Source organism: Citrus sinensis, chromosome 8 (assembly GCF_022201045.2).
Source record: "Citrus sinensis cultivar Valencia sweet orange chromosome 8, DVS_A1.0, whole genome shotgun sequence".
NCBI classification, from domain to species: Eukaryota; Viridiplantae; Streptophyta; class Magnoliopsida; order Sapindales; family Rutaceae; genus Citrus; species Citrus sinensis.
This window is the reverse complement of record NC_068563.1, coordinates 124130-136311: the sequence shown is the minus strand read 5'-3', so window position 1 is coordinate 136311 and position 12182 is coordinate 124130. Positions and strand designations below refer to the sequence as shown.

At 29.4% G+C, this 12182-nt stretch overlaps 1 protein-coding gene across 1 annotated transcript; it reads right to left on the bottom strand.

Annotated features, from left to right (window-relative positions):
* Nucleotides 1-412: 412 nt before the first annotated feature.
* On the bottom strand, nucleotides 413-2097 carry LOC102630073 (cysteine protease XCP1-like). Its single transcript, XM_006486499.4, has 3 exons — nucleotides 1397-2097; nucleotides 853-1244; nucleotides 413-737 (listed from the first exon to the last, which is right to left on the bottom strand). The coding sequence occupies exons 1-3, from the start codon at nucleotides 1947-1949 to the stop codon at nucleotides 507-509; spliced, it is 1176 nt and encodes a 391-aa protein (XP_006486562.2). The 5' UTR covers nucleotides 1950-2097; the 3' UTR covers nucleotides 413-506.
* Nucleotides 2098-12182: the final 10085 nt, after the last annotated feature.

The window sequence follows — 12182 nt, the reverse complement described above, 5'->3', positions numbered from 1 at the left end:
ATTCTTGGAAGATGGTTAATTATAATACAATATTATTATTTTTAAGAAATTAAACTGGAGTATTTGAGGAATAAAATTTATTTAAAGGGGTGTTAAAAGCTCCACTAATATGTGCCCAATCTGAAATTATTTTTTTTTTTATCGTTAATGGTTTTCTACTTTTCTATATATGTATAATTTATTAATTTGAGACTAATTAATAATTTCATTTTTATTTTGTTGTGATCTTACTTAAAAAATATATGGTTAAAACCGATTGCAAGAGCACCATTAGACTGTGTTATGCTGCGAGAGGCGGTGGTACTGGGAGCGTCCCACAAAAGTGTCTCTCATTCATTTTGAATTTTAAAGAAGAAATGTGTCGACATACAACAAATTCTCACTAGTCTATGACGAGCTGGAGTTAATGATATAGCAAAACCTCGAAACGAAGGACATTCATCCAATTCATTGAAGCACAAGATATTATTTTTAGTCATAACTGAAGGCAAACATAGTACACACAGTTAAGTGGTCTTGAACTTGATGGGGAATGAAGCCAACTTGTTGATAGCACATAGGCCACCAGGTAATCCGGTGTTTCTCTTAATCCTGATGTAGCCTCCCTCTCCCCATTTGGGTCCCCATGAATTTTTGACAATTATGTAATCCACTGCCTCCGGTGAAGAAGAAGATCCATACCCAACTGCTGTCACTGCGTGATTGGGATATGTTCCACAGGAGCCGTCGAATATACCCTGCATTGTATCTATATATATTTAGCAAGCAATGGTATGAATTAATTAATTAATGCAGTCAATCAATTATTATGCATGAAAGAACATTTATATCCTCCTTTCAATTTCAACTCACCCCGCTGTAATGTTGGAAATCCTTGCTAGAAGCCTCAATGCCGACGCTAACGGGCTGGTTCGCCAGTGCTTTCAAGAGACTTCCTTCATCGTTCTCAGGCACATTTTGGTAACCACTGATTGTGACGACCTCCGCCGCAGCCGCTTTGTCGATGAGCTTACAAGAAGAGTTGGCCTGGTCCGGCTGGTCCCCAACAAAAGGGTAGTCTTCTTCGGTGTGGATTCCATTGGAGGCAATGTACTCAAAAGCATAAAACAAAAGCCCTCCTTCGCACCCAAAGTTATTTGTGTCGCAGCTAAGCAACTCTTGCTCCGACAACGCCGTTAGATTTCCCGTCACTATCTGATTTATCCCCTCCACTGCTGCTACTGCTGAAAATGCCCAACATCCACCTGCAATTTACAATCATTCATATACTATTTCATACATAACAAATCAAAGCTAATTAAACCACTGTAGTTAATTTAAATTTAAAAAGGTAAAAGAGTTATAATAATTAAATTGATCAATTTAAATCGGTAGATAATATTATAATATGAAGTACCACAAGGATTTTGGTTTTTGACATGAGTGACAGCTCCTTTCTTCCTCCAGTCAACGGATTGAGGCAAATCCTCTACATTTTTGTACAAAAAATGATTACTACTGCTAGCAGAAGATCTACTACTGGAGTCGCGGTGACTCCTTCTGCGGAACTCATCATCATCGGGTTTGAGTCCTGTTAAGTACTTGTTCTTGAACTCTTCGTGGCTCATATCTGAAAACTCATTCAGACCAAGCCAATAGCTACTAGTAATTTGCAGCTCTCTGTTCCTCGCATCAATGTGCTTCAAGTTGTCTTTGAATATCTCCAATCTATGCAACTTCTCTTCCGTGCTTTCATACGATTTCCCATGTTTCAACATCCATGACTCGAATAGCTCAACCAGCTTGTCCGTGGATGTCAACACCTCTAGTGAATACCCCACAATGGAGAACTCACCATCATGACCTTGAAGAGTTCTACTGCTAGAGCAGCGTATGCATATGATCATCAAGAGAGACACGCACAAAGAAAGACGAAGCAACAACTTACAATTGGAAGATAACATTTTCATCTCTCTCTCTCTCTCTCTCTCCCCCACCCTTTATCTTCAAGTTAATTTACTTACGCGGGCTTGATGATCGGTTTATTTATATACGTAAAATATAAAAGTAGGTGATGATATGCCGGAACTTCCTGCTGCTTGCCTCTAGTATATATTATTACTCTTTCCCTACCACATAATCTTCAGTCTTGATCACTTTATCTTGTAGTGTGAATTATTGTTATCAATACACGCTAAAGCAAAATCCCAATAATTTGATCCGCTGGTGATGAGTTGTCATCAATGTCGTGTAATTATTTATATTCTTATGGGCAACTGACTATAAATGTGGGGGAGGATAATATAGTATAGTATAATAACAATTTCTTATGCATTAGTAGTATATATTATTATTTAATTTCACACTTCAACGCTTTCCCTGTTCCCATTTCAATTTACGTAGTTTCCTTTCGCATTTGTTCTGATTATTTGAGACCAGTGTCAGGGAAAAAAAATAAAAATTAAGGAGTGCATTCCAGATCTGCTGGAAAGTTAGACAGACTATGGTGGTAGTGGCTTTTACAAACGAGCTCTGGTGCATCGCTGCTGTATTCTAAATAAAGTTTAAATCTATTTTGTGTATTTTAAATGGAAATATCTTTTAGTTAAACTTGTTTGCATATTGAAGGTGGCTGGAATTTTTTACCTTCACACGTATTTGTAGTTTGTGGAGAGCTTGTCATGATCGTTGGTCTTGATTCTAGAGGGGTGAGTACTTGAAAAAGGCACACCGACACTGTTTGATTAATATTAAAGAAAGAAGAAAAATGAAAAAGATGAGTTTCTCTCTCTAGATATGAACAATGCTTTTTTTGGAGGCCAAAGACCCTTTTTTATCTTAGAGATGGATATCTATTTATAGATGATTAGTGATGTGGATTTAGGGTTTTGCTTTGAATTCTCAATCTAACGACATGTGTCACCCATCATTTATGTACATTTGGAGGTGAATATGATCTAGGAAATTATTCCGGCCCTGTATGTTTCCTTACTCGTATGGCATTTGGACATGATTTCCTTAGACTAATGGATTGTGGAATTAATTACCCCCTCTTGCCATTTTTATAAGCTCCAGAAGAATTTTTTTCCTTAGATGTTATTCCCCCGGAATAGCTTAGGTGTTATTTGCCTCAGAATAACTTGGGTGTTATTTATCTCGAAATAGCTTGGGTGTCATTTATCCCAGAATAGCTTGGGTGTTATTTATCCCGGAATATCTTAGGTGTTATTTATCTCGGAATAGCTTGAATGTTATTTATTCCGGAATAACTTGAGTGTTATTTATCTCAAAATAGCTTGAGTGCCATTTATTCCGGAATAGCTTGGGTGCTATTTACCCCCGAATAGCTTGGATGTTATTTATTCCGGAATATCTTGGGTGTTATTTATCTTAGGTAATTAAAAATTTAATACAAATGTAAGTGATAAATACGACATCAATTAGGGATAAAACATGCATTCTCCCTTTAAATTCTGATGAAATATTATCTTTTCTATTTTAAAAATAAAAAAATAAAAAAGTTAATGCTTTTGGGTGTTATATTCATAAGAAAAGAAAATCTTTTACATTATTACATAGGGCCCGTTTGGAATTATTTTTGAGAGGCTTAAAAGAAATTTTGAAAATCTAAAAACTAATTTTAATATTTGGTAAAGAAATCAAAATCACTTTTGTTAAAATTAGCCCCTTCTACAGTTGATTTTGAAAAATAGAGAAGATGTAGCTGTTAGATTTTGATCTTGAGAATCAATTTTATCATTTAGTATAATTCCATAAATATCCTTAAAATGATTACTTAAACACAAAATTATCCTTATTCAAATTAGAAACAAAATCAATATTTTAATATTTTTTTATTATAATTCATCAATATAAATTTATTAGTATTAATTTGTTGGTCGAATTATTATTAAATTTATTTCACTATATTATAAATTTAATTATCAATTGTTTTAAGATAAAAAATAAAAAATATATTATAAATTTTATTTTTAGTAAAAATTATTATAATTCACACTTTAAAATATTATATGTACATATTTTTATATGTATAAATAAATTTTATCCTACATTATGTACATTTTAGTTATTTTTTTTCTCTCAGTAGTTTACCAAACGTTAATAAATACTTTTAAAACTCAAAATACTTCTGAAAACAAAATTTATCAAACACTTAATTAATTCTCTTTACAGCTGATTATTTCTATAGTACAACTAATAGTAATTACTTTAAAAAATTACAACATTCTCAAATTGACACATAGTCGCCGCATCAAGTGTGGCTAAGTTACATTATATGTTGCTTACATCCAACCCAAGAGTTGCATCCAATAACTTAAGACGTACATCTAATCAAACAACACTTGAGTTATTGAATGCAACTCTTAGATTAGATGAAAATTACATATAATATAATTTACTATGATCCTATTTATAAATATAAGAAAAAGGAATGAATGGACTGTAACTTTTCCTCAATAAGTTGGTTCTCTTTTACTCAACAGTCAATAATTAAGATTATGTTTACTCCTTCGGAGTTGGGAATAAGAATTAATAATCATTTACTTGCTAAAAATAAATAATAAATAATAAAAATAAATTTTGAATGTACTCACAAATTTGAGAAATGAGAACGAGATGATTCACGTGTTAAAAAATAAAAATTCACAGCTGGTGATGAGTTCTCATTATTCAATCACTTGTGATATTCACCATTGAATATTCGTATTCATATATAAGCAAATGAAAAATGTGGGAATAAAAACATATGGTCACATGATCACATCACATGTCGCATGCGTCCCTGCATGATTAATTACATTGTTTACTTTATTCTCCGCGTTACTAAAGTATTAATTATTGTTGTACTTTTGTGGTAAAATAAGATATGGGAAATCTAACCACTTGGGCTAAGCCCAAGTGGCCAGAGTCACTTCCTCACAAATATGAGGGAAGTGGTTCGAGCCTTCGCAGACGCATTGTAGGGATTTGATTTCAATTTCCTTCCTTGAAGCCCAAGAGCTTGAGTGAAGGCAGTCTTTCTCTCATAATGGGAGTTGACGTCCCTCGAATATTTGAGAGGGTTAAAAATCTGAGCGGTGCCATATTAGAATTGATGTAAACGGATCTCAGTATATATATGATTGTAAATATCATCATGAGCAATAGTTCTCATTAAAAAAAAAAAAAAAAAGATATGGGAAATCTCTTTCATAGTACATTAAAGATGGTGGATGCTTTGAAAATCTCTTTCCTCTCCCTCGTGCAATACGAGTGGAGTATGGACGTCTTTTTTTTGTAAGGGATTATTTGTCTGGGTATGTACTTCACAGAATTTAATGTAATAATATAAGTCTCAATCATGTATTTTTTATTGTAAATATCAGTGTAATATATCTGCTATAATAATTGTAAATATCTGTGTAATACAGTAATATGATGATTAATCAGTATTAAAAAAAAAAAGATGGTGGATGCTTTGAAAGCGAACTTGTTCCAATTAAATTATTAACATGCTTTATAAACTAATCGATCACGTGGATGACTCATTACTTAGCACGTGATAATGCTCAATAATAACATATAGATTTGGAATTTCTTAAAGAGATAATGAACTCTCTCTCTCTCTCTGTCAAACGGACATGATACGCTCAAATGCTATCGATTAAGTAATTATCTCAATACCAATGGTGTCAACACAAAAACTCCCAGCATCTTACCGTCAATATAAGAGCACTCTCAATATATACGAGTCAACAACATCAACCATGCAAGTTATAAGACAATGACCACAATGGATGAATAAAAATTACAAAAATATGAATTAAATGAACAACTACAATACATTCTTTACGAGAAAACATTTAATTGATCATCACGATATAAAATAAAAACCTCGATATATGATTATATTTAGGCGTAGATGAAAAAAAAATATACTATCAATTAATGTAAGTTTACAATGGATCATGAACAACTTACAAAAGCATCACAGTCATAAGCAACTTGCGTCTAAATTTCATTATGTCAACCCTCACATCCTCACAAATTTTCCTCGCGTGAATCAGGCGTCAAAATCTTCAATAAAGAGATAATGAGTATGAGAATGCCCGTTTTAGATTTAGCACCTTTAGGCTCAAAGACTTGGCACCAATGAACTTGATGAAGCTAAAGACGGGAGAAGAAAATAAAGGATAATTTAATTCTTGGTGTCTAAAAATAATATAGGGTGCACTCTTCTAAAAACCTTAATCCAAAACATTAGCCTCTAATCCTTGAGAAAAGTATTCCTCTAAAAATATAAAAGTAAAATTTAGAAAAATAAAAAATATTAAAATCACTCACTAAATTATTCCTCAAAATAAATTATCCGAATCTCCAATCATCGGATTGGGATTCAATAATGAGCTTATTTTTTACTAAGTAAGGAATCAATTGTCAAGATTTATTTTGTGTATTTTATTTTTTATTTTTTATCTAACAACTATTGATTTAGTACTTAGTAAAAACTTAACTCAGCATTCAATCTTTATCTCCGATCATCACATTCAACAATCAACTTGTGCACTTTGTCTTTGGGTGCTAAAAGATAAAAGGTTGACTTCTTCTCCTTTATTCTTTCTTGATTGTTTTTTTTTTGTTATATTAAATCATCTAGTATCCAAAGATCACATTGGGCCCTGACTAATCTATATTCTAGTTGAGTAGGACCACTAGGGCGGCAAAATTCTCCCAACAAATATTTAATGCAGCTGCATTCCCAAACTTCAAACTAAAGACCTTCGTTAAATTAGAACATCTTTATGTCAACTGATTTACGTGCTTGTTGGTGTTCTTTCTTGATTATCTTTGGCTTCTTTTCAAACCAAAACCAGAAGGAATATAGAATCCTAAATTCAGAGAAAATGAACGGAACAAGAGGTCGATACGTGGCTGCATCAGAGGCGTCCAGTTGCGGTCAAAACACGCAAATCCAGACTCGGGTCAATTGATCAAAGGCCTATCAACGCGAGTCAAAGGACTGTCATGCTAATTTGAATATTCCGTTGAGAAGGCCTTTGCCAAAAATTCTAAAGGAGTCTGCGGATCTGGTTCTTCGCGCCCACGGTGAGCTCTTCGTTCCTCCATCACAGCTTGGTCCCAACTCCCAAGTCAACGAGTACGCACTGTATTACCTTACACTAAACTACACCAAATTTTAATCTCTAATCCAAACCCACTTCACTCATTTCTAAAATTTAACTCCACCTGAATTTTCGATCTTCCAAAATCTAAAATTGACAGACATTCATCAAAATTTAGGGAATAAAAAATGTTAAAATAATCATTTTCCCTCGAAACTTTTTATCACTATGGATTAATTTATACAACTATTGTCAATATTCATATGTATGTTGGTGCATATAAAGAAGTGAAAAATTACATATCAATCAATGCGGCATCAAAATTCTTAGCACAATATATATAACAATACAAAAAATAATTTTATAATATAAATTATTGAAATTATATCATAAAAAAATTATTCTTGAAATCTTTGTAATTTTATTGACTAAGCATGTGAAATATTTGAATAATTTGGTATGATAGAAAGAAAATAAGTAAGTACGACTGTAAAGAAAATAAATCATGAAATTATGAAAATGCTACTACATGTTATTTTTTTAATTTTCTATAGTAATACCTCTTTGTAGTCATAATATGGTACAAAACTAATTTAATTACTATAAATAGGTTATAACTTAATAGAGATGTAGTTGCAAAATTATTATTTTGACTAAATTATACTTACTGCAAGTGATACAGATATTAAACTATACTACACTAATAATTAAGTAGTGAAGCACATTAAATCCAAAGTATATATATTGATAAAAGAAATAGAGATAATTTTAAGAAATTTATACATGTATCTATATAGTGTCGGGAATGTAAAAAGTCTTCTTAAAATTCTAAAATATTTGCATTCTCTTTAATATTTTTCTTTCAATGTAAATTATATAAATGTTGTATAAGAATTTGGTAATGACTCTAAATAATAAATCATTGTCCCAAATAACTTTCGAAAAATATTTATTTCATGTTAAACCTTTAATATAATATATCATATACTTTTACAACATGCAAATAATAATTACTAAGTGGAGGGCAAATTTCTTAATAGTAGATCTAAAAAAATTATAACTTATTACAGTGTAGAGTTTTTTTTCTTATTTATAACAAAACTCAAATAGGCCTATAATTTTTTTTATGATTGCATGAACATTATTCTTATATAGACTATTACTATAGAGTGGTATTATTGTAATACTAGTGGTGAAGTTATAAACCATATATATAGTATATATACTACGCATTTACCCAATTTTCTTTTTTCTTTTTTTCTTCATTTAAAAAAAATAATAAAAATTAAAAATTGAATATCAAAAGTAATAGAATTCTATTGGGTAACTAATGACAACGTCAAAGGAGAATGAAGTCAAGACATGCCAAACAAACAATGATCCTTTTGCCCTGGATTTTCATGCCTAATTCAGTTTGTGGAGGATTAATTACTGGATTTGGCCCCAGTGAAATTGCGCCAAACAGGTTGGGTTGTTCTTTAATTTGCTAATTGACTACAGGTGGGTTTTAATTTAATTTTAACTGAATTTAAGTCCATCATCCACATAGGAGTCATTTTCCCCACTCATTGATTGACTCATTCTTACCTTCATAAGTATCGTATGATTAATTGACTAAATGATTAATTGATTCAAACTACATACAACAAACAATACAACATTTGCCTTTTTCTTTTTTTAATAAATGATTGATATATTTACACAAAGTACATAATAAATTACGATTTGTGATCCTTTATGAAATATTATAAAAATTGAGATATAATGTGCTAAAGTTTTGACATATTTGAGATCACAATCCTTTTTCCTCAAATCAAAGTGGGACCTGACACAAATTAAAAGCAATTTTGGATTGCTGCTGCTCCTTATAAAATAAATTTTTTTTATTGGGCTGATGAAATAATTTAAGTAGACCAAAATTGTGGTTAGATAAATTTGATAAACCACGTAATTGAGGTTGATGTAATTTTCAAACGGATTAGAATCTCTTTTTTTAGTATTTTTCTCAGTTTTTCATAACCTTTCAAATCTAACAATAAAAACTAAATTAATTGTAAATAAAATGAAAAAACTTCAATCTTGACTACTAATTTTAACAAGAGAGATTAATACTGTAAGATGATTCTCGTCCTTTTCAAACTAAGCTTTTATATCTTTGGTGAATTTTATTGTAATAAGACTTTAAAAGGATTATTAATTACTTTTAAAAAGCAACATCATACATTTTTTTTTAGAAGTTGCTGTCAAAATAAATAAAATTATAAAATTTTTATATTTTAAAGATTAACCAAACACTTTTTCTTTTTGTAAAAAAAAAAATGAAATAAATTATTATTGTTGCCCTAATAACAATCCCAAAAGGGCTCAGTGGAAAGATCTAAATATTTAAAGTAAAAATAATTAAAAATGATTAATTTTACAACGTAATGTAACACGTGGTCACCTAATTTAATTGATTTATCTCCATATTTGACACCGCTCAGATTAATTATCAGTATTACAATAGCAACCGTTAATTTTGAACTGAATTTTTTTTTTAATACAAATTGAAAACTTAAATAAAAAGGAGCGGAATTCGCGTGTGTATGAAAATTGGATAGTCAAAGAAGTACCAAATTTTTTTTTAGTAGTTTAATGTAGCCTAACAATTATTGATTATGTTAATCATTAAAATGAAACATGAAATTTATATTAAAATGTAATGGGCTCGGTATAAAATGGATATTCATTTCAATTGTGACATCAATAACCATTAACAGCGTTTACAGTATCAAAATTAGGGTGGGAAAACTGCAATCATGGAATGTTTAAGTTTGCTGAGATAGACAGCTTGCAAAACTAATACAGTTTATAAAAGAAGTCGTAAGTGATTACTTCCATAAACTACAATAAAATCTCTCTATTTTCATAATGTTGCGACCAAATTATTTTTATTACTATGGGAAGGTTATAGCTTAATAGATGTGTGATTATAAAATTTATTGGTTTGACTTAATTATCCTTAATCCAAGTGATATAGAGGTAAAGTATGCACTACATTAATTTTATTCGATTGGGAACTTGCAAAGTCATTTTAAGAGTCGAAACGTTTGCATTCTCTTTAATCTCACACTCTAATTTCAATAAATATTATATAATAATTTGGTGACAACTCTGAAGAATAAATCATTATCCAAAGTAATTTTTGAAAAATATTTTATTTCATTTTAAACCTTTAATGTAACATAGAGTATATATTCTTACAATATACAAATATTTAATTATTATTATGTAAATATGATTTTTTAAGACGAGATCTTGATAAATCATAATTTATCACTATATGAAGCTTATTTTTATTTATAATTGGACCAAAACTAGACTATTATTTTTTATAATTATATGGAGGTTATTCTCATATAGAGTAATACTACATAGTGGTTTTTACTATATTTGAAAGAGAATATGATTTTGTCAAATATATCTATCATGCATCCACTTCAATGAGTTACATTGTCCTAAATTTTTCTTTACATTTTCAAAATTTTCAACCCATATCTTACAATAAAGAAATATGAATTGTGTAAAAAGTATTGTATATATAATGAAAAATGTGTTAATGGAATAAAGCAGCCGTATGAAATGTGACCATGTAGGGTTGATGTACAGTGGATTGTCCTATTATCATTTTAGATATTGTGGTTATTTTTTGACTCTTCAAATAAAAGTAAAACATAAAAGAGATCATTAACTCTAGAGAGAATGACACTTTGGCCCATTTTAGAAAATACGAGCCAATTTGAGATCATGGTGTTTAATGGAAGAAGGTGTTTATGTTGTATTGATGAAATAAGTTACTATTTAAAAAAAATACTTTGTTGTTTGATAAATTATGTTGTCGATATTGCTGTGGGTTTAAAAAGTAGAGTATTTCGTTTGGTAAATTTTATTATGAAAGTTTTTATTATTATATAACGACCACAATAGTCATAAATTTAAATTATTTTTATTTATATGTTTGGCTTTAAAAAAACACATAATTTTATTTTTATTAAAAGAGAAATGCTTGTTTAGGCATTATATTTTGAAAAATATCTCAAAACACCCTTATTGTTTGATATATGACAACTCATGTCCTTTTTTCATTGCTTTTACAATTATATCCTTACAATAATATTCTTGGGGATATTAATTAATTTATCTATAAAAAAATTAATAAAAATTAACCTCGAAAGTATAATAAAAGTAAATGTAAAATTTTTTGTTATTATTTTACTTTTAGGATTAATTTGATAAATTAATTTGTTGTAAATAATTATTAGCAAGATTATTGTATATTATCAAACATTGCTTTAAAATTATAGTAAGGGTTCTATTGCAAAAGAAAAGGAAATATAAGGGTATGAGTCTCACATATTCAACAGTAAAAGTGTCTTGAGATAATTTTTGAAAAATAGGGACAAAACGAGCACTTAACCTTAACTATAAGGACTAAATAAGTATTTGTCATTTATTAAAATATTAAGATTATAATTGAAACTTTTAAAAAATATGGTAATTTATTTGATAAGCTGCTTAGAAAAAGTAATCCCATACTTAGAGGTTGTTTGATAAATGTCTGAAGTTTGAAAATTTTATTAATTTAAGACCTTTTTTAAAATATGCTTATTTGCTTTTTGGAACTTATGTATGATTTTAAGATATTTACATCTAAATAAAAAAAGTAAACTTTTGTGACTTTTATCTGAATGGAAAAAGGTATGAATGACAAGTAAATATTATATTTAAAAAATATCTATGTAAAATAATTTATTTCCTAAACTATAAAATCTAATCCTCTTTTCTGTTTCAATTTATCATAACATAAATGTCAAATAATCAAGTTTAAGATGTTTTTTATTGTAAAAACAAACAAAACGCCACTTATATTCATATATTTTAAAAAGAAAAACAAACACGTCATTTAGATTTTCGTAATTAGACTAATTCAGACTTACTTTTAAAAACTGCTATTAGAATGGAGAAACTTATAAAATAAGCAGCTTTAAAATAGATTAACAAATCCCATATTTGTCAAAACTTATGAAATAAGTTAATGAT

What these genes read in the sequence shown, in the direction of transcription:
- LOC102630073 (XM_006486499.4), bottom strand. Translation starts at nt 1,949, where the DNA reads ATGAAAATGTTATCTTCCAATTGTAAGTTGTTGCTTCGTCTTTCTTTG. An exon ending in CAAAAACCAAAATCCTTGTG is followed by an intron (nt 1,245 to 1,396) that starts GTACTTCATATT and finishes TGTAAATTGCAG; the next exon opens with GTGGATGTTGGGCATTTTCA. An exon ending in ATTTCCAACATTACAGCGGG is followed by an intron (nt 738 to 852) that starts GTGAGTTGAAAT and finishes GATACAATGCAG; the next exon opens with GGTATATTCGACGGCTCCTG.